We start from the raw sequence: 21,086 nt of genomic DNA, 5'->3' as shown, positions 1-21,086 counted from the left end.
CAACAAATAATTCCACATATATCATTTAAGTAACAGCTGTCACCACAGAAGTTACTGAGTGCTTTTATTTACAAGAGAAAGTGACTAAAGATAATAAATGTTACATTTTCATATTCTTTCCTTTTTATTCCTACCCATAGGGTAATAGGTCCACAGTACCTTTGAGTGCATTCAAAAACACACAAACCTAGGTTAACACTTTTCGGTTTCCTAAATCATACAAAACTGGATATACAGGTCAAACACAGATAAACAATGCAAAGGGACACAATGTTACAAAGCTACAGAAAAGATCTCTAATATTCTCCCAGGATCACACTGGGGTAATTCTGCATTTGTGTAATATGAGAAATCTTATGTTCACATTCGCATGCAGCAAGTACTCATGTGAGCTGCCCTTATTTGTTTAGACTCCTATGACGTTCGCAACCTGGCAGCTGGCCAATAGGGCGTTCTGAGGTGAAATATTAAGGCAATTCTTCCTGGTGCTGAGGATGTGTTATGTTTATGCTAGGAAAGCTGCACACTTTGATGTTGACAGGGGCTGAGAAAAAAACCCCCTGTGGTTTTGTTAACAGATCACTATTTGACGTCAAACACCCAACCTGTGGTGACAGAATGCTGTGAGATGTGCGCATTTTACACTGAAACGAGGTCAGCGATGAAAGTTTTTGCACAGTAAATGAGAGTATAACGGTCTATAATGTGTACAGAGATAGAGATAAATGAGAAAAAGGCGAGGAAAGGCACAACTGGGACACTGCCTTTTTGCACTCACACAATGATTGCGATTCGAAAAGAGTTTCATTGGCAGCTTACACTGTAAACACTGACCACACCAATAAAAACATTTCCACTCACTTCCACTCAAATACATTCTCTGTAATTAGGTTAAATATGGGCGGCTGCTGTTTTATCTGTTCAGCTTTCCACACGCAGACATCTGTTGTCTTGGACGAAGACTCTCAGAGGTGTACAATCATTTTGCCCACCCAGTTGTGGCCTCCCCATTGATATAGGCAAATCCTGGAAAATGTTGCGCATGCTCATATTCAGAGTTCCTGCGTGGGGCCAGAGGAGAGTACATGTCTCCGGTGGAGTAGCGTGACGTGTGGACTGCGGGGCTGGTGTAACAGCTGTTGGCCGAGGGCATGTCTGGCCAACGGGGGGTCACAGCGCTCGAGTGTAGAAGAGGAGACCCACTCATCAAACAGGACTCCATTCTGGACATCTGGCTGTTGAGTGGATACTACAAATCAGAGAGAGACATGCATGAGGACTATTGCAACAAAACACAAGTGACAACAACAATGTTGTGCATTCTGTAAACGATTCATTTCATCTTCCTTCATGTTAAAGGGACAGTTCACCCAAAAATGAAAATTTTCACATCATTTACTTGCTCCAAACCTGTATACGTTTCTTTCTTCTGTGTAACACAAAGAAGAAATTTTAAAGAATGTTGGTAACCAGACAGTTGACGGTAGCCATTTTGTGTTCAACAGAAGAAAGAAACTCATACAGGATTGGATTAAGTATAAAACTTGAACCAACAGTCTAAACATGACATAAATCCGTCCCCTATGTTATGCATTCAATCCATCTTTTTGGCTTTTTTTTTTGTTATTGTTAAAATTATGATGCAAGACTATCTAATAATCAACTAAAAGTGCAACAGTTCACCATCTTTTGTACTGGTAAAATAAAATAAGAAAGATAAGTTAACATAGCACTTAAAAAAAGTATTTTTGTTGCTGTGGGTAACAGTCTAAAAACAAAACTGAGCATGTCAGCTCAAGATATGTGTCAACAATCTGTTCTCTCTGGGGAAGTCAACAAAATCTTCATTTGTCTCCTTCAGAGTAGCTCTCTTGAACAAAGTGTGGACATTGTCTCCATTTTTAAGTTGACGGAAAATAAGTGGAAGTAAAAATCTATAAGTGCTCTCTAAATAGAAACCGTCCACAGTCAGAGCTTTTATGAACGGCTGCTGCACGGAAAAAGAAAGTCAGGCGGGGTCAGAGACCTAGATGTGTTGCTTGGTGACCTCTTGTTCATGCAGATAAAAGAGACCATTGAATAACAATATTTTAATAAACACGCTTTTCCATCTGGATTTCCGGCCGCTAGTTGAGTTGTCTGAGACGGTCATTGAGTGGATGGTAGGAGACATTGGGTGTGTGTGAGTGTGTGTTTGTGGCTCTCTTGGCTCTAGACGGTCCACTTTTCAGAGGCTGCATCCGCTGTGTGGAGGAGAACTCTGAGGACCAGCTGATCCCCCATTACAAATGCAGGCTGGACCACCATCACACCCGCTTTGACTTTCAATATATGTGACCAGACCCACTCCTCTCCATCCACAACTAAACAATTTAATTCAACTATTCACACTCTCTCAATCTCAAGCACAATAAAGACTACTTAACATTCAGCTATTCCCTCAGTTTCGGAACTAGTAACATGCAGCATGTAAATTTTGTATACACTTAGTATATTTGTATGCAACAATGCAATGCTTGTCCACAATTCAGTATATCTGCTAAATTTGGCACAGACCTGCACAGGCTTCTTAGTGTGCTATATCCAGAGGTGGACAGTAACAAAGTACATTTACTTGAGTACTGTTACTTAAGTACACTTTTTGAGTATCTGTACTTTACTTGAGTATTATTTTTTCTGGAAACTTTTTACTTTAACTTCACTACATTTGAAAGACAAATATCGTACTTTTTACTCCACTACAATTCTGTCAAGGTCCTTGAGTAGAAAGTAGTAACGTCAGTCAGGGGATGATTTTGGTTGCAGGGGTTGCATTTTGGTTGGAAATGAAAGTCGGATTGACGTCAGAAACCGACTCTGACGTCAACCCGATTTTCGTTTTCAACCACAATACAACGTCTGTCCAACGTTGGAGATTAACGTAAGTCCGGCGTTGGATTCTCATTTTCAACGTTGGGTTTGGACTTCTAAATCCAAATTTTGTCATTGTTTTGGAGCACACTAGCTTATAGATAACAGTAAGGCTAACATATTCATACTAAAAGCCAAAAAACTTTAAATAGGGCTCTATTTGAGGGAACAGCCATTTGAGTGTCCGAAACCATTGTGGACGTTATTGAGTGCACTTATTCAATCTCACATTCAATCCCACTTCTGGAACTGTGTTCTAGAAATAAATGTGATATTGATATGAGGGTAGGCAGGCATAGATTCAGAGGCATAAGGTACAGTAAGTATTACATACAACAATGCAACAATAATAAAACAATGCATTGACATTTACTTTTGATACTTAACTACTTTTAAAAACAAGTACTTGTGTGCTTTTCGGTATTTACAACTTTTACTTGTAACGGAGTTATATTTGACCATAGTATCTGTATACTTTCACTCAAGTAAGGAAGTTGTGTATTTTGTCCACCTCTGGCTGTATCTTTTCAAACTGATCGGACGAATGGTTTTCATGTATCTGATAATCAAAAAGCTCATAGACATCTGTCTTTTTCTTTCTTTCTTTCTTTCTTTCTTTCTTTCTTTCTTTCTTTCTTTCTTTCTTTCTTTCTTTCTTTCTTTCTTTCTTTCTTTCTTTCTTTCTTTCTTTCTTTCTTTCTTTCTTTCTTTCTTTTCTTAAAATGGTTTTAACTAGCACCCAGAACAAACTACTCCATTATTCAAACTGCACATCCTTCAAACTTAAAATGTATAGGCTAATACTCATTATGTACTTTAAAATTCAAATATTCAAACATTCCAGGTTTTCCAACTACATAAGGCCTAAATAAGCCTCAGACATCAAGGGAATTTTAACATTTAAACAAGGCTTTTCCAGGCCAGTATTCAAAGTTGACCTTTTCTAAATATTTGGATGGAAAATGTTGCTTTGGCTGATTCACGCTAAAGTGACGGCAGCATTTTGAGATTTAGCGAGTGTTGTTTTCATCAAACTTTAATCCAGCAGTTGTCTAGAGGTTTAACAAAGACAATTAACTGAACTTTTCCACCTTTGTTCTCTTTCAGAAGTCAATACACTTTAAATACATATGCTAAATGACCAGTATTTCTGATCAGGAGGAGTTCAGCCTATTACCCCAGTGTGTGCTGAGGCAAGCAAGCATTCTCTATCCATAAAACTCTGTGGATACCAGTTAAAAGAACATTTCAGATGCTAATGACTGTAATACATCAACCACCATTCACTTTCACAGTATGTATATAGTATTCTTCTCTCAGTTACAAACCCAGTAAAAGAGACTAGAATACACTAAATACTGAAAGAGGACAGAATACACTTCCACACCAAATACTGGGGAATACACACCCATTTCCATCTGTTATTATGTTTACTTTCTTAATACTCATTCCTAGTCTTATTGTTCATGATTCATCTGCGAAAAAATTCTTTGCTTTTGTAGTTTTTAACCAAGAGATTTTACTCGGAAACTTCCTTGTCCCATGTAATGTTTTCTCATTGAAAATTGGTTGAAAATGCAATTAATGCATGTGTAAGCCTTTTCTGACACAGATTTTTTTCCCAATAATTATGACATAAAAAGTCATCATTTTGACAAGAAGTCAAAATAATAAAATACTAAGTCAAAATTGAAATAATAAGTTTTATACAGAATTAGGTCATAACTATGAGAAAAAAGTCTTAATTATGACATACTACTATAGGAGACTTTTTGACAAAAATATAACTTGGTTTATCAAACTTTCAACATTTTATCTTCAAATTATAGCTTAGTATGTCAATTTTGACTATTAAATCATAATTGTGAGATAAAAAGTTTAAATTGTGACATAAAAATACTTTTTATGTTATAATTGACAGTTTCTCAATTTTGACTTTTTATCATTTAATATGGCCTAATTTTGACTTTTTATGTCAAAATGATGACTTTTTGGGTCATACTTATTATCTATCATTTAATTTGATTGAATATTTTCCACCTTATGTTTAGTGAAAATGGGCGTTAACTGAACTAATGTGACTTTAATTGACATAACTGACGAACTTGTGAAATTGAAGGCGTAGCCTGTGAAAATTGTCAATCTATATGCTGTAATCACATGTTTTAAGATATTTTATATATAGTTCAGAAATTCCCCTAAGCTTAAAAATAAATAGTATCATATTAAAATAATACTGTAGTGTATGATATTAGGATTTTGGGTGGGAGGAGCCTGACCTGTGCGGAGGTCCGGTGGTATGAGGAATAGTGCAGAGGGGTTGGCAGCCCTGGTTCATGGGATAAACTGGAGTACTGACTCTGGATGGCATGATGGTGCTGGTTTGCGTAGCTATAATTATAGCTGCCAGTATACCTGGAGAAAATGGAGCACAAATCTCTTAAAACATTTCACAATCCACACTGTAATGTTGTTTTCAACATCATTTAATGTCTTGTCATTGATTTTGGGGGCTCACCCATGCTCATCCCGATGTGGGTAAACTGGCATCCTGTGGGTGGAGGGGGTGGAGCTGTGTAGAGGGGGTCCGCCTCTCATGCAGGAAAGCTGGGATCCAGTATCGGGTGGGCTGCCACCTGAGGTTGTCACTGTGTATGTAAGGGACCAGGTATATGACTGAACAGCTCCTGGCACATACAGACATACATATACAAAGAAACGTGTTTGGCGTGTTAATTAAATGAGCTTACTGTGAGATACAGTTTTAATGAATGCATGGAATGGGCCTGTAGTTGTACTGTTGAATGTGATACTGTGATGTAAGATTTGAGTGTTATAATCAGTTCGGAGTCACCATTTACCTGTGGTAGCTGATATGCTGGTGTACTCCGGAGACTGGGCTGAAATGGGGGAACCTTCTACTGGTACGCCCACCGAGTGAACAGACTTGACAGGAGAGTAGGGTCCAGGTGATGTAGATGTGGGGGTGGAGCCTATCATCATCTGCTCTTCCCCAGTATCTGCTGTAGTAGCCCAAAACAAAAGCCTAAAATGTTAAGAAATCTTTGCGATTTTGAAAACTATCACAGCATTTTAGATTTTCTCTGCTGCAATAACCACAATGCATGTTTTGGGTGATGGTTTGCTGGTGTAAGATGCCCCAGCAGACATCTTAACAACCTTAACCAGATGTGATTGGGACGCTATTTTGCCATTGAGATGAATGGAGAAAAGTGTCCCAATTAACCTGAATTCCCCGCTATGGTCAACCAGCTTAGCTAGAAAGACAATGCTGGACAACCTATTTCAACAGACAGATCATTATGTGCAAAAATGTGCAATTTGGTGCTGCTGCTTATTAATATGGCCAAAAAGCAATATGACATTTTAATGGCTTGTAATGTAAATCAATGAGATCTTAATAACAATATAGCAGACTACTTACTGTACATAAAATGCATATAAATATCGGTTGTTACTCTACTATTGGTTCCTACCAATTCAGTTGTCTATCTCCTAATTATATGTCTTTGTAAGATGATTTTTAAAGGCTTAGTTTTATGATCATAGCTCTGTAGCTCAAAGCTCTTTCATATAATGGAATCCAATACAATGATGATTGAGAGACGTGTAAATGAACATTCCTCAAAAGCCTGATTAACCATATTTGAACATGATGTTTCTAAAAAATTATATGGATAATGAAGTAAACCTAAGTTGGTACAGTCCAGCAAGTGATCATACTGAAATATGATTATCAATATAAAAGTTATTCTTATATCTACTTAAAAGAAATCATTAGAGACTTCACAGCAAAAAAGATGACGACAGAATATGTAGTAGATTGTGTACAAGAGGTTTTTCAGCAATGTTTTGTTCATGTTGATAATTTAGAGGCCTTGGAAATTTGTGTATCAAATTTGATACAGCAGGCTTTATAGACTTAAAAAAATTGCAACTTCAAAATTCCAATTTGAGGTTTGACTGTATGTCACTTATGTTGCAGAACAAAACTTGAAACTCTCTTCAAGTAAAGTCAACTACATACTAATGAAAATTACTGTTTTAATGACAAATCAGCTTTCTGTGTTAGTCTACAAATTTGATGTCATGACAGATCAGCTCTATTGCTTGTAACAAATCAATCTTACCTGGTGAGCCCTCTCCTTTCATAGCCCTCATCAGTTCATTGGCTCTCTCTTGGCAGTGCAGAGACTCAAGCAGGTAGAGTACATAGTCATCAAACATGAGGTGGATCAGATGGAATGAGCCTAGAAATATAAAGAATCCAATTTACCATAAAAAGTTCCTACCAATTCAAGTCTCCTGTCTGAAAAAAGTAATAAATGAAGGCTTCGTGGACAACTACCATAAAGCATTTTGAATTTGAATCTCTGAGAGATCAAAATGATTTGATGTTGTTAACTGGCGCAATACTATTGCACAATTTAAAAGATAAGAGCTCAAATCCAAGTCAGAACCAAACTAACCATAAACTCTACAGAGTTACTGAAGCATATGATGCTTTGAGTCCATTTTCTGAATGAGATGGGGGAAAGAATTCATAAGGAGCATGGCACAATCCTCACATTGTGTTAGCAACTCCAGCCACTATGTGCATAATAAACATCGCTGCTATTCAGCGGACTGGGCGCAATACTGCCCGGTCATAAAATGGGAAGAAGGGGGAAAGACTTGGTGGGGGTTTGCCTTTGTTAATTAGCTGTTTTGTACAGAGAGCTGCATTATCAAAACACTGCAACCAACTGTGCCTTTGATATTCACAGACAGAGCTGACAGGGAGGGGGCTTTTACCTCTTTTATGGCCCTTCTTTCAGTAACTTTGCCATAGACGGCTAGATGGTGTAAGCCAAGAGTTAACAAAGCTGCCATCTTAGTTAAAAGTTGACACTTGGTGTTGTGGATTGAGAAACTTTTAGTTAACCTGAAAAACTCAAGCTTCCAAACAAATAAAATCAGTAAGAAGTTCTTACTCTTTCTAATAGGATGATTGTGACAAAACGGTGCAGCTTGACTCACCGAAGCTGGGTGCACTATGCAGCGTCATATCCCGGATAACTCTGGTCCCGAAACATGACCACATGAGCAGGAACTGCTGAGCTACCCTCTTCAGGCATCCGGGTCTCTTCCCCGCCACCTAAAGGGAGTATTACCATTAGAAAAGCCTGGGGGAAGGCACAGGGGCCTTAACCTTTGGGTCCATACTGGGGCCTAACCCCTAAGTACGAAAAACACGTCAACAAGTCAACTATTTGATTTGCCCCTAAGGAAACACCCTCCAATTGAACTATTGTCTGGTAGGTAGTATAAGTTCCCATGGCAACCAGATTTACAAGCCCATATCTGGACTATAATTGAGGCCCCGCTAAAGAGGGCCATGAAGACATCATTAAGTTGGGGAATTGCATCACGATAGGTCTTAAGTATGTTGTGACGGCATTTAGAGTAGCATGGGTTAGGCACCTGTAAACTTAGTTTGGATTGGAAGAACATAAAAACAGTGTAAAGACAATTCTTGATTATTTTTCTGTTGAAATATCTAAATTATACATCCGTACATATATATATATATATATACTGTTTTCAACATTGATAATAATAACAAATTTGTCTTGAGCACCATATCAGCATATTAGAATGATTTCTGAAGGATCATGTGACACTGAAAACTGGATTAATGATGCTGAAAACGATGCTAAAATGATCATTTAAAATATAAATAGAAAGCAAATATTTCGAATAGTAATAATATTTCACAATATTACTATTTTACTGTATCTTTGATCAAACAAATGGAGCCTAGAGAAAGACTTCTTTCAAAAACATTAAAAAATCTTACCGACCCCCAAACTTTTGAAAGGTATAGGTTTTTTATTATTATTCATATTTACATATATAGGCCTATATTTTAGCTATAAAATCAGATATCTAATTATAGGATCATCATACTGTAGTAGAGTATAAATCAAGCCTGATTTTTCCGGGTAAGCATATTTTGTTGATCTTGGAACAACCATATACTTACACCTAGCCTAACCCTACCCATAAGTTATCCCTAAAATTAGAGGGAAATGATAGGTGAACAACACTGATGTAGAAGCACCTAACCCTGGTTGTAAGCCTAAAGTTGACATAAACTGAAAACTTGTCCCTCAAGTCTGATTGGTTGTTCCAGGATCAACAAAGATGATGATCCAGGAACAAGTTGTACTTGGGGAAATCATGTTCTGCGTACACGTACCCTCACGACACATCTCTCCACCATAGAGTCCAGCCACTCGATGTAGGCTTCAATAGGGGACTGGTCCTCCAGCAGTCTGTCAAATTCTTGATACACTTTGAAAAACAGCAGAAAAGAGTTTAAGAGATTAAAAACAAATTTCTATTTTGAAGCATGCATTTCTCAAATTGGTCAAATTCCATTTTAATTGCTTGTAAAGGTTGCTAATCCATAATTACAAAAATGCTATTGGCAAAGATGTGAGATCTCCAAATGAAACTGTAGAAAGAGGAGCTCTTTTGAGGATGACATGACAGAATCTTTGAACTTTGACCTGATCAGTCATGTGAGAGGTTGACGCTGAAATGAATTTGAAATGCTCCTCGGGGTGTCAAACTGTGAGGGTTAACCTCTCAGTGCCTGTGGTTAAAGCTCGACGCTCATGGTCGTGGGAATGATTCAGCTCTGGTTGACAGCTACTGTGTGAAATCCGAAACGTAAACCAGTGGGGCTTTTAACACAGCGCTGCATGTGATTCTGCAGCAATAACACTGCATGTGGTGGAGTACAGAAACACTAACAAATAAATCTGAATCAGTCCGGCTATGTCTTATCTGATACTTTTTCATTAAAATCTGATCGTGAAATGCACCACTATTCCTTACAATGGATGATAAGTCTCCTCTCGTCCTCTCTGGAGTCTTCCATTGTATAAAGAGTCTGTTTAGTGATGCTGTTGAGGTCTACGTTCCTCCAGTCTTCAAGCATTTGAAAGGTGATGTCTGCACTGTGGATCACCGTCCGAGAGGCCTGCAAGAGCAAGATTTTAATTCAAATTTCTCCATGCGCTATGACTGATCATAGACATTTGCAAAAACATGATATTAAAAAGTTAAATATTAAACATAAATCTGCTGTATACCTGACAGAGATGGTTTAATGATGTTTGTCGTTTAAGTATCTGGGAAAATCTTCTTGACACTGAGAATTAAAAACAAATTGGTTTAAAAATAGCCTTAGAATACTAGCAAAGTTCATTTTGATGTTTTTGAGAGTATTGAATATATTTGGCACCTACATTCAAACTTTATGTTGCGCAAGTTCTCAGGTAGGTCATGTAATGCCACCTTCAGCCACTCATCCAGCTGCTTGGCAAACTTCCTGATCACCTGAGTGAGGCTGTATTATCAAAACACAAAAACAAGGACATAAATGTATAAAAACATTCAATGTGTACATTACACAAAGAATGCTCTGACGCAATGAAATTGTTAACCTCTTGTCTGGGGCAATAAAAATTGGAGTCATGCGTCATTGACAGGTAATCTGTTAAGTTAATTACCTTGACGCAAAAGTTAGATATGCAATGCTAGCATGATCTATGTGGCAATAGTATTAAAGGTATTTATTTAGCTTGAAGACAAAAGTCCATTTGACAAAAGAAAAAAGTCTCAAGGCTTGGAGTTCAATCAGCACTGAGGCAATTCTGATGATGTTGAATGTGAAATATAGTATAATATATAATATGCAAGTAAAAATCTTCATAATCGTAACAAATCTTTGTTATCCTATTTAAATGTGATTTTACTTGACTTTTGGCGGATGCCACCTTACCCTTGAGTCTTACTTACCCTCCCCAAATTCTACAGCTTTTCTTAATCCAACCAGTTCCAATGAATAAAATCAAGTCCTGCCATCATTTTAATTTTTCTCATTAAATAACCACTTTCCAGTGGTGTAAAGTATTTGTACTTAAGAATCTTTTTGGCTACTTTGTAGAATCAAAGATATTAGCAACTTTTACTCTATAAATGACTTCATTTTTTTAACAGTATATGTACTCTTTACTCCAATATATCTGTGATGAGTAATGCAATTTCTCATTAACATTTACATGGAACCTAACTTTTTCTGCAGCAGTTTATTTCTGCTACAAAAGAAGTGATATTGCCATCCACAGGGCATTGAATGTATCTTGTGCGTTAACCAAATTTGTCAACAAAGCTACTCTAAGCGAATGTAAGTGCATTAGCAGGTAGTTGTGAATCACAGGTGTTTCATATATGAGATGAGGACATGACTGCAGCCGGTGATGAGGCTGAAACCAGTGTCCAGTGCAAGCAGGCTTTGGATATTTCATTTTACTTAACATTTTTATTTATCCGTTATATTGAAGAGACCTTTTTGAAGGATATTAGTTTACTTAAGCCATTTTTGAACTATTGAGCTTAACTGAGACTTGAGTGTTTGTAGACATTGTGTCAACCTTGATTTACAGCAATTTTGAGGTTTCTTAGAAAATAAACATGTGACTGCTCTCCTCACAAATCAACTGTTTCTTGTTTTTCATTGGCATGTCTCTTAGGTGTTGAGGACTAGTGCGTCTTTGAGCCTACACATTCAGTATGAGTAAAATACTCAAGTACTGTTAAAATCAGACACTAAGACTTTTACTCAAGTCGTATTGGAATTGGTGACTGCAAGTATGGTTTTCAGGTACTCTTCACACCTCTGCCCCTTTCACCCAGAATTATGCCAGGAAATGCAGCACTTTCAAAAAACTGTAAGTGTATAAATTCTGTTATACACTTTTTTTTAACAAAATCAAAATAGGCAGGGATGGGGCTCACCTGTCAGGTAGAGCCTGTAGGACGGTGGGCATGAGGACTCCTGAGATGGCCTTGTACAATATAGAGTCACAAACACCCACTATATTCACCACAGTAGAAGTGCCCAGGACAGGGAGCATATGGGGCGGCATGCCCTGCCAAAAGTGCAACAGGAAGCTCTGGACCTATATATACACAAACAAATAAACATTGTGATAAAATATGAAGGAAGCCTTTTCTTGTGTAAACCATTAATTCCACTGGATGAAAAAGCTTGAAGAAAACATAATTCAAAGCATTTTAATGCATGCATGCATCCAACCAAAAAGAAAAAAGAAAAAAAGAAATGTCAAACCTCATCGAAGTTGGCCCGTATGACTGTATCCAATATCCTCTGACAGTGAGTTCTGTACATCATGATAAAGGTTGAGACCTTGTAGAGAAAAAAAAGCCCATTTAAACGACTTTTATAATACTTTCCCACAGAGACTAATTCAACGAAACTCTTGGTTAATGATGTCATACCAAATTCATTCCTGACTCATGGTCATGCATTAATAAGACACTAAAAGACTCTAACACTAAAGAAAGAGGATACAAATACCAAACAACAAAAAAGCTGCTTACACGAACAATGCCTATTTACAAGGTCTTGCCAAACCAGTGTATGAAAAGAGGCTTTAAAGATCAGAAGCTCACAAACCATTTAAAATTACAGGCACCTTTTTAAAGCGAGACAGCTAGTGCCCGTCCTTTGTCCAATGCGAGATCTTATTATCTACTCGAAAGATTAAGAGTTCGCTAGGAACCAACACATAAATCCTCCAGGTCCTCATCTAAATCCAGGCCCAGGGAAGGTCCGCCTGACACATGAAAGCAGGATCTAGAGGGGTGGGAAGCGGGCAGGAGGAGGAAAAGGGGGGTTGGAGTTGGAGGTTAGCAGTTAGAGGTTTTAGTGATCTGTTTACCTTCTCTTCTGGCAGACTGGCAGGCAGATTTAAGTCTTTGACATTTGGAAAGTCTGGCAGGAGAGTGCCCAGCTTGGAGCGCGGTGAATACGCCACTGTCTGTTTGGTGACCTCTTTCTTGCCCGTCTCGTTCACCCACGCAGCGCCCTTTTTAGAGTACATCACATCGTAGTACTGGGAGCTCTCCTTCACAGCGATTCCATAGTAGTGATACCTAAAAGGGACAAGTGAGTGGCAGGATGAAGATTATATATGAATTTTAATGTGCTTGCTGACAATTTTGCAGTACTAAAGCAGTCATGATTAGAAAGTGTTCAAAGTCTAAAGTAGATTTGCTGAGGTCTTTTTTTTTTATATATATATATATGAAAAACATTTTTTGTGGAGGTTTAAATGGTAATATGTCTCTCAATGACTAAGATCCTCATAACTGTTTTTTTAAATGGGCCAAGTAACATTATATATATATAATGCTCACCATGGCTGCATTTATACATTTATTTATCTATAAAAATACAGTAAAAACTGTCCTATTGTGAAACATGATTTAAAATAACTATTTTCTATTGTAACATGTTTTAAAATGTAATTTATATATAATATATTTAGATCAGAATGATTCTGAAGGATTATGTGACACTGAAGACTGGAGCGATGGCTGCTGAAAATACAGTTTCGCCATTACAGGAATAAATTAGGTCTTAAAATACATTAAACTGGAAAACATTAACTTTTAAATAGTAATAATATTACACAATATTACTGTTATTACTGTATTTTTAATCAAATAAATGCAAAAACATTAAAAAATCTTAATCATTCCAATCTTTTGACTAGAGAGTAAAATATTTTTCATATAAATTATAAATACATTTTTAAAAACTCCTACTTCACGGAAAAAAAAATATTTTTGGGGTTTAGATAGACTTTGCAAATGAATAATCATTAATTATTCGTTTTTGGAAGTATTATTGATTCCACTTGGCTCAGTTTCAGATTGTCATCAACTTGACAAAACATATTTAAAGTGATATGATAAATGTGAAAAGTTAGAAAAGTTCTATAATATTGGAGAAGGAACTTACTTCGATTGGCCTCTCGTTCCTAGTCTCCGTGTGGTTAACTGAGGAAACTGTTGTCTTATTATCTGTAAAACACACACACACACACACACACACACACACACACACACACACACACTCAACTTTTCTGGCCAGACCTTTTTTGTGACATCAGTGTGTTATCTGTTACAACTACGACAAAAAATATCTTCTCAATCATCTTGTTCGATTCATACATGTCCACTGACATTTCTTTTCTGGCCAATCTCTCTTTTTCTCTCTGCTTTTTGTCCATGAGCTCCTTGGTCCAGCTCCTGGTGCAGAAAACTTTGCAAACAGTGAAGCTCTCTATTGTGCGGGATGAAAAAAGAGGCCAAGCTGTGAAGTTTCTGTCAGGCTTGGCTTGATAAATGAGCAGACAGGGAGGCAGGTCCAGCTCTCTCTCTCTTTTTTGTCCTGAATCAATGAAGCCTTCCTAAAGGACACCCCACGCTGCTCCAGCCACTGATCTAACATTCCGCAACATCTCACCCTTCCAAATTTCCTTTAATTACACATTAATCCAGGCCCCCTCTCTTTTTCAATATCCTCCGACAGGACCCGGGGGAGCGGGACAAGGGTGTCGGGGGGTGGCTATATGAGTAGGTGGGTTGAGGGGTTGTGGGAACAAGGGTGAACATGTTCATTGTTTTTATTGTCCAGCTATGAGTTTGCAGAAGAGGTGTAAGAAAAGACCACTGGCTGTGGCTCTTCATAATACCCAGTATTATGTAATGCTTTTCTTTCTTTTTGTAACAGATGTTTTCCTTCCTCTTTCATGTGAACATGCATTTTTATAGGAAACTAAGCGTTTTTACATTTGATTACCTCATCAAAACAGTTATTAAATGCAGGCTTCTATACCTTCCCGAAGCTTGCGGCGTTGACCGGCTGAGAATCGAGTTTCTCGCAGAAGTCCAAGTAATGCATGTACAGTGCACTGCGAGGAATACAAACACCCTCTGAGATCTCATAGTTCTCCTCCAACCTAATGAGAACACAGTTAGGTCAGCGCACATAGAAAACTAGGGTCTACGCATCTGAAGTCAATATTAAATAAACTCTGCAGTGAAACATGGAGGGAGGCAGTTCCGGGGTTCGAAAACAAATATTACCGCGTGTACTGGAGGGATCTTCAAGCAATGGTCAACATAAAATTTTGCAAATTGTTTTTCTTTCTTAAAGAAATTTTTAATTGTGCAAGTATAACAGTATCAATATAACTTAAATATGAGTGAAAATGGACTGAAAAATTCGAGTTTAGTTTTGTTTGCCATTATTGTAAAGTCTTTCTCTGTGAGGTTGTAAGTCTGTTTGCCTTTCTGATACTTGAAACCGACAACTTACAAACAACAGGACTGCAAACATGACATTTGGAAATTCAACTGCTGTTTCATGATCTAGAATTCCTAGAAAAGTGAATGATTTGTTTGAAAATTATAAAGCAAGTAACTGTATTTGTCATATTTTACAAAATGGAGCCCTGAAACTATACAAAATAGCATATATATCTCAAACCTAAGGAGGAGTTTTCCCACAGACTGAAGCCGTTTGCTCCTATTGGATGTCATTCAAAATATAAAAAGTTAATTACTATATTCATCATTTTACTTTAAAACCTGTGTGAGGCGGTGGTATGAAAATAAGTGATGTACATTTCTGGTGTAAATTAGACTCACCATTGTAATGTGGCAGGTGTTGAATGTGACTTAGATGCTCGGTTATTTTCCTTCTCTTCGTCTTTTATCAAAAGAAAAACAACAATCAGAATCAGTAATAAAATAAATTAATTATACATAATGCAATATCAAATTGTATATACAGTAGCCTATAAATTAAAGTTTTCCAGTTTTTTTCCTTTCTTTTTGAAAGATTCAGTCACTGATAACATTCAAATTATGTTCTCTTTGAGCAGAATTATTAATGTTTCATGCAGTCTATTTTGATTTAATTTATTCATGACGATACATTACTACTTACTTTCGTCGTTGGACATGTTTCCAATAGAAGAGTGGGTGGAGAAGCGCTTGCTCTCGCCTTCGTTCAGACATCTTTCAATCCAGCTCTCTGCAAAAAGAGGGGACATTTTTTTTATATATTTTTACATTATGACTTTTTATCGTAGGCATACGGCTGTCTCCTCGTAGCAGGCCCTTTATTTTTTAGATGAAACAAACTTTGTTTTAAACAGTAGGCGAAACGAAACTACAAACGTTTTATGTAGCAATCTAATTTGCCCTTTTTCTATTCAATTACATTTTTATTTACTTATTTAGCATAGCCTATATTTCAACAGCATATGATTTATCCATTTAGGCTAGAGGCAACAGGTGCAACCGCGCCGTGGTTCCTAAACATAACTAACGTTAGGCCTATTCGTCGTTTTTTTCCCCACAGAGCTTGAAATATTTTGTTAACGTGTTGAACTTTTGTAATTTAAAATTCCATAGCATATGCTATAGTTACATTACCTGTCAGTTTGTGGACGAGTGCAATAAACATTAACGTGGTTGCGTTGCAGCCACTGCCTAAAGAGTTGAGAGGCATAATAATGACGAGGCAATTCAATTATAATCGATTGTGCGGATCTTTGGGCAGCTGGGATTCTATTTGAAATGTTTTCAGCAAGAACTGCAGGAATCCTTCATTGTTCCCGAGGCGAATTACAGGCGCGCGCACGCTCAATTGATTCTGCGCGCTCGCCGCTCCTCCATTGCTGTGTCGTCATAATAGAACCTTTTTAGCGCCATTCTCATTTATGCTATGTTAGTAAGCCGACTGGTGTCCTTACATCACAAGACTGAAACACTTATAATTCGATTCGAACTTAAGTCAATCATGTTTTCCTGCACGGGCCATGACAACAGTTACTATATAGCATCGGCTGAGTCACTGGGCAACCAATAGCCTACTGATGCTTCATATCGCGGCTGAAGTTATGGAGAAAGTTATGATACTTAACACTTGTTTGGATACGTTATTTGACAGCCTTCAGACAAAAAAAAGTGATATGTATTTTTGACTTGATTAAAATATACATTATGGAGGTCATATTTGGTAGCAAATTAAAAGCTGAAAATAGGCTAACGTTACTGTGAATCAGGCACAGCTTCGATTTGCTCATTTCCTGTCATAGAAATAAAATCCTCATCATTTCAAAAAGCAAGAAACAATCAAGTTCCAAAAATAGCCTGTTACATATTACACAATGCTAAGGAGCAAAGATATTTATTTTTTTATCAGTAGGCTAATATATTTGTTAAAGTTCTGAACAAAGTTCGGTGCTTTTACTAACTAGAAAACTAAATTTCCCTCAAGTATTCATTTTTGAGACAATTATTGAGAGGCTTTGGATTTTATGAGAACACAATTTAGGCAAAATAAACCTGCAATGAGATGGAGAACAAAATTTAAATAAGTTACATTTACTTAATGTGAAATATTCCTTGCGTTATACATTTTATAAGGTTATTTTTAAAAGGCTACAATCAGTGATAACAGGCTGTATAAACTATTTTAAGTATTAACATGCATTTGAAATGCCAAATGATCATTTTTAATTTTGCTGACATTTTATTTAATTTAAATTAAAAGGTATTGTTATTATACTGCAGCTGTTATTTTGAAGCTCAACAAATCTTTTTTTTGTTTTTCTCTCCCTCAGAATCTAATTAATCTCTGTCAGTGTTGGCTCATTGAGATCAGATTTTCAGTCTGTAATTGAATCATTTGCTCTGTGAACAGTTTAAGTAGTTCTCTAAATAATTGGATTAAATCCAATCTAAAGGCGAGACTGATCTGAGATCATTAATAATCCTGCGCTGAATATCAGCGTGGAAAAGTCCCCCAAATATCTAATAATTAACTTTGTTTTCTCTCACAAAACAACTGCATTGAACAGAATTGAGCGATGGGTAACACTGCTTTTTGAAGCCACGCGGAGTGTTACATTTTAGAATTGAAATGAGTAAATAAGTAACATTTTGTGGTTAAAACACTACATCTAGAAATATTCGATATGAAATAATGTTGTCTTTACAATTTATACCTTCAGGAGAAGCAATTATATTTACCAATAGTACCAAGTGCAATTTTGACTCAAGTCAAAACTTAGCTTAAGCAGCAGGTGCATGCATCATTAAAAAACCCCCAAAAACTCTTAAACTGGACAACAAACTCAGACCTGTGACCTTGCGTGAGTTTAGTCTCAATTTAAGTTCATGTTGCTACTCCGTAAAAACGCCGTCCAACTTTACATAGTCCCAAAACTGTGTAAAACCATATTCTCAGCAGAAGCACACCCATCCGGAGCAATTAAAAACGAGGCCAAAAAGCACGCCAACTTATCTCTTGCCGTACTAGATTCAAGAGCTTCCCTGACGAAAGGTTAAATAACTTTTTCTGAAGCCAATCTCAGGTCTCAAAATCCCAAGGCCCGTTTCGCGTTCCAAAAGAGCCCAGATCCCAGGCGTCCCAATGTCACGGCGGTGCGGCAGGAACCAACCTGTGGAATCCATGTCAGGCTCTTCTAGCAGCCCACAATGCATCCTTTTCCCATGCACGTTCCAGGGGCTCCTCTGAGAAAATGGCTCCGTGCTGGACTCCCCCTCCTCAGCTCCCTCCGTCTCTCCGAGAGAACTGCCCGTCGTAGAGATGCATAAGATGTGAGGTCCGTGGAGAGGGTGGCGATGGTGATGGAGGTGGGGGTGTGGGTTGTAGGAGCGGGTGGGGTGGGGGCTGGGGGGGGGGGGGGGTCACAGACTCCAGAGATCCAGCGGGGGAAAAGCCAGAGCCGTCAAAATGTTTGCTGATGTTTCATGGGAAAGGGGCTGATTTTATAGGAGCCCTGATGGGGGACATGTCATTGATAGGCTCGGCAGGCTGATGAATGGCTTCGAGTCAGATGGGGATGTGGCAAGGCTCACTGGAAGTCTTTTGTGGGGCTGTTTTGAATAAGAAAAGCTCCCTTCCCAGAAAAAAAAAGAGGCTTAGATCTACGCAATCCCAGCACTGTGGCCTCCCCGTCTCCCATTATAGCATTTAATACGTTTTCGTACCCTCTCCTCACACGCAAATACACACTCTGCCCCTGCTGCTTTAGTTTTAAAGTTCTCCATCCAAGGGCCACTTTTTGGCCCATTGCAGAACTTTTTTGATGTCTGCGATGCCGTTAATAGGTCTGGAAACGGGAGCGTGAAAGTTGAGTTAATTCAAATGAGTGCAAAAAACAAAACCAAATCTCGAGCAAACATTTTCATCGTCATCTTTTGAAGCCAAAAGTCCAGAAACTTCATAGGCCATTGGCAAAACTGGATAGAGAAAGTTTGGTGGACCCCCCCACCCCTCCCCTTCTCTCTCTCCTTGAAGCAACCTTATTTTAGTGTGCTGGGAGGAGAGCGCAGCCACAAAAGAGGGAAGTAAAAGTGTAGAGCCCGAGGCAGGGAGGGCTCTGATGGAGTGCCTACAAACTGCAGAAGGGAAAGCTGTGATTAGAATATGAATGGAACCACGGGGGAAAGAGAGAGCGAGTAGGAGAAAGGGGGATTATGGTGGAACTGCTCCCCACTTGGTGGACGGCAAAGGAACGCTCGCTACACCTATAGACTGCGCTGGCGACGGCCTTCTCACTGCGAGGAGGTCGGACTTCACCTGGAGATATCTATTTGGTATTTGAGGTTTAGATGGAACAACCAGTAGCCATTGGACACTTAGATAAAAAAATCGAAAAAATCAAACCAACATCCATTAATTTAAAAGAATGAATGTCACGAGCAACAGATATACTGATTAAAACGTATTTGGACACTTTCTGGTTGTCAAACATTAGAGGATAATGTCCATAGATGATGGGTAATGTGATTAATTACTCCACTAAGACACGTGTGAACTTGAGAACTGATTTACTTGCTGTTGTAGAAGTTTAAACTTTTATTTAAAGTTCATTTGTTTGCAGATGCCATTGATGTGATATTTTATCATCTTAAAAAATATATATTTTTGGGGGCTGTAAGCAAACCAACACTAGATCACAAGTGGAAGGGTACAGTATATTTGAAATATATCAAGGATGCATTAAAATGATTAAAAGTGACAGTCAAGACATGGTTGAAAAATGTTGAACTTTCTATTCAAAGAATCCTGAATAAAATAGTAAAATAATTTGACAAATATTAAGCAGCACAGCTGTTTTTAACATTGATAATACTAATAATATTAGGTGAGCACCAAATCAGCATGATTTCTGAAGAGTCATGTGACACTGAAAATGCACATTCACACCAAAGACGATAACTATAACGATAAAGATAGTTCTAAATAAAAAATATATAAAAACAGAGTCCACACCACAACTATAATGATAACGGCACAGAGAAAAGATATCGTTGGAATCACTTTCGGAACTTTTTTTAGTTTTTTTTTCAGCAGGTGATCGATAAAAACATTGATAGCCAATCAGAATCAATTTTGCTTTAAAGAGCTCGAGCATTTAAGCGACAGGCGACAAAACGATATCGTTCTTGGTGTGGACGGAACTTAATGGCTGCTGAAAACTTTGCCACCACAGGAATAAATTACATTTTAAAATAGAAAAGTTATTTTGACTTTTAATATTTCACAATATTGTTTCTAATCCATTTTTGATCAAATAAATGCAGCCTTTGGTGAGCATATGAGAATCTTAAGAACCCCAAACTTTGGAACAGTAATGTGCCTCTCATCTTGACAATAAGTACGGAATCAACAACAAAACATAAAATAGAACTAAATACTACGATGCATCAAAGAAAGAGAGAGAGAAAAAAAAACTAATGGAAAGCTTCATCAAAAGGCCAATATCCCAGCAGTCATTTGAAAGTGTATGGATTAACCAGCACCTCTAACAAGCTGGGAAGTGTATGGCAAGAGAGAGAGCAAAACATCAATGAAAATTTCCTTAATTACAGTTTTAAAGATGGAGGCTGTGAAGGAAAGGAGGGAGGAGGCAGGGAATCTTTGCATCCTCTCCTCAGAGGACTTCCTTTTTCTGTTCGTCTACTCTCAGTCTCATTAGCCCCTCATTAGCTAGGACAGGTGCAGCCGGCAAAAAGAGACACCCTCAGACCCTTATACCCCCCCAACCAGTGAGCGAGCCGCACTGTCAGAGCCCATTCTACCGATGTGAGATGCATTCTTCCAATCAAAGCCTTCCACGGCTGCTTAGTGGGTGGGAGCAATCTCTGAATAGTGGATGATTTAGTGTAAAAATAAAAAAAAAAGT

The 21,086-nt window shown here is 37.8% G+C and overlaps 1 protein-coding gene across 3 annotated transcripts; it reads right to left on the bottom strand.

Annotated features, from left to right (window-relative positions):
* Positions 1-113: 113 nt before the first annotated feature.
* On the bottom strand, positions 114-18,467 carry rfx4 (regulatory factor X, 4). 3 transcript variants are annotated; one of them, XM_081372959.1, is made up of 18 exons: positions 18,333-18,467; positions 15,809-15,895; positions 15,508-15,568; positions 14,693-14,816; positions 13,814-13,875; positions 12,729-12,942; positions 12,116-12,193; positions 11,782-11,945; positions 10,230-10,330; positions 10,074-10,132; positions 9,817-9,961; positions 9,173-9,267; positions 7,951-8,068; positions 7,062-7,181; positions 5,772-5,933; positions 5,429-5,597; positions 5,190-5,325; positions 114-1,249 (listed from the first exon to the last, which is right to left on the bottom strand). In XM_081372959.1, the coding sequence occupies exons 1-18, from the start codon at positions 18,373-18,375 to the stop codon at positions 980-982; spliced, it is 2,208 nt and encodes a 735-aa protein (XP_081229085.1). In that variant the 5' UTR covers positions 18,376-18,467; the 3' UTR covers positions 114-979. The 3 variants fall into 3 exon arrangements, with proteins under 3 accessions (XP_081229085.1, XP_081229084.1, XP_081229086.1); XM_081372958.1 differs by lacking the exon at positions 18,333-18,467 and adding an exon at positions 16,300-16,543; XM_081372960.1 differs by lacking the exon at positions 18,333-18,467 and adding an exon at positions 16,300-16,532 and having other exon boundaries at positions 5,429-5,558.
* Between the last annotated feature and the right edge of the window lie 2,619 nt (positions 18,468-21,086).

This window comes from Scardinius erythrophthalmus, assembly GCF_964197995.2.
Source record: "Scardinius erythrophthalmus genome assembly, chromosome: 8".
In the NCBI taxonomy this organism is placed as follows: Eukaryota; Metazoa; Chordata; class Actinopteri; order Cypriniformes; family Leuciscidae; genus Scardinius; species Scardinius erythrophthalmus.
The sequence above is the reverse complement of the archived record's forward strand: the minus strand, read 5'-3'. Positions and strand labels throughout refer to the sequence as shown.

Coding starts and splice junctions, on each gene's coding strand:
- rfx4 (XM_081372958.1), bottom strand. CDS start 16,375: ATGCCTCTCAACTCTTTAGGCAGTGGCTGCAACGCAACCACGTTAATG. Junction 9,268..9,816: donor GAGGAGACTTATCATCCATT/GTAAGGAATAGT, acceptor TGTTTTTCAAAG/TGTATCAAGAATTTGACAGA. Junction 5,934..7,061: donor GAAAGGAGAGGGCTCACCAG/GTAAGATTGATT, acceptor GGGCTACTACAG/CAGATACTGGGGAAGAGCAG.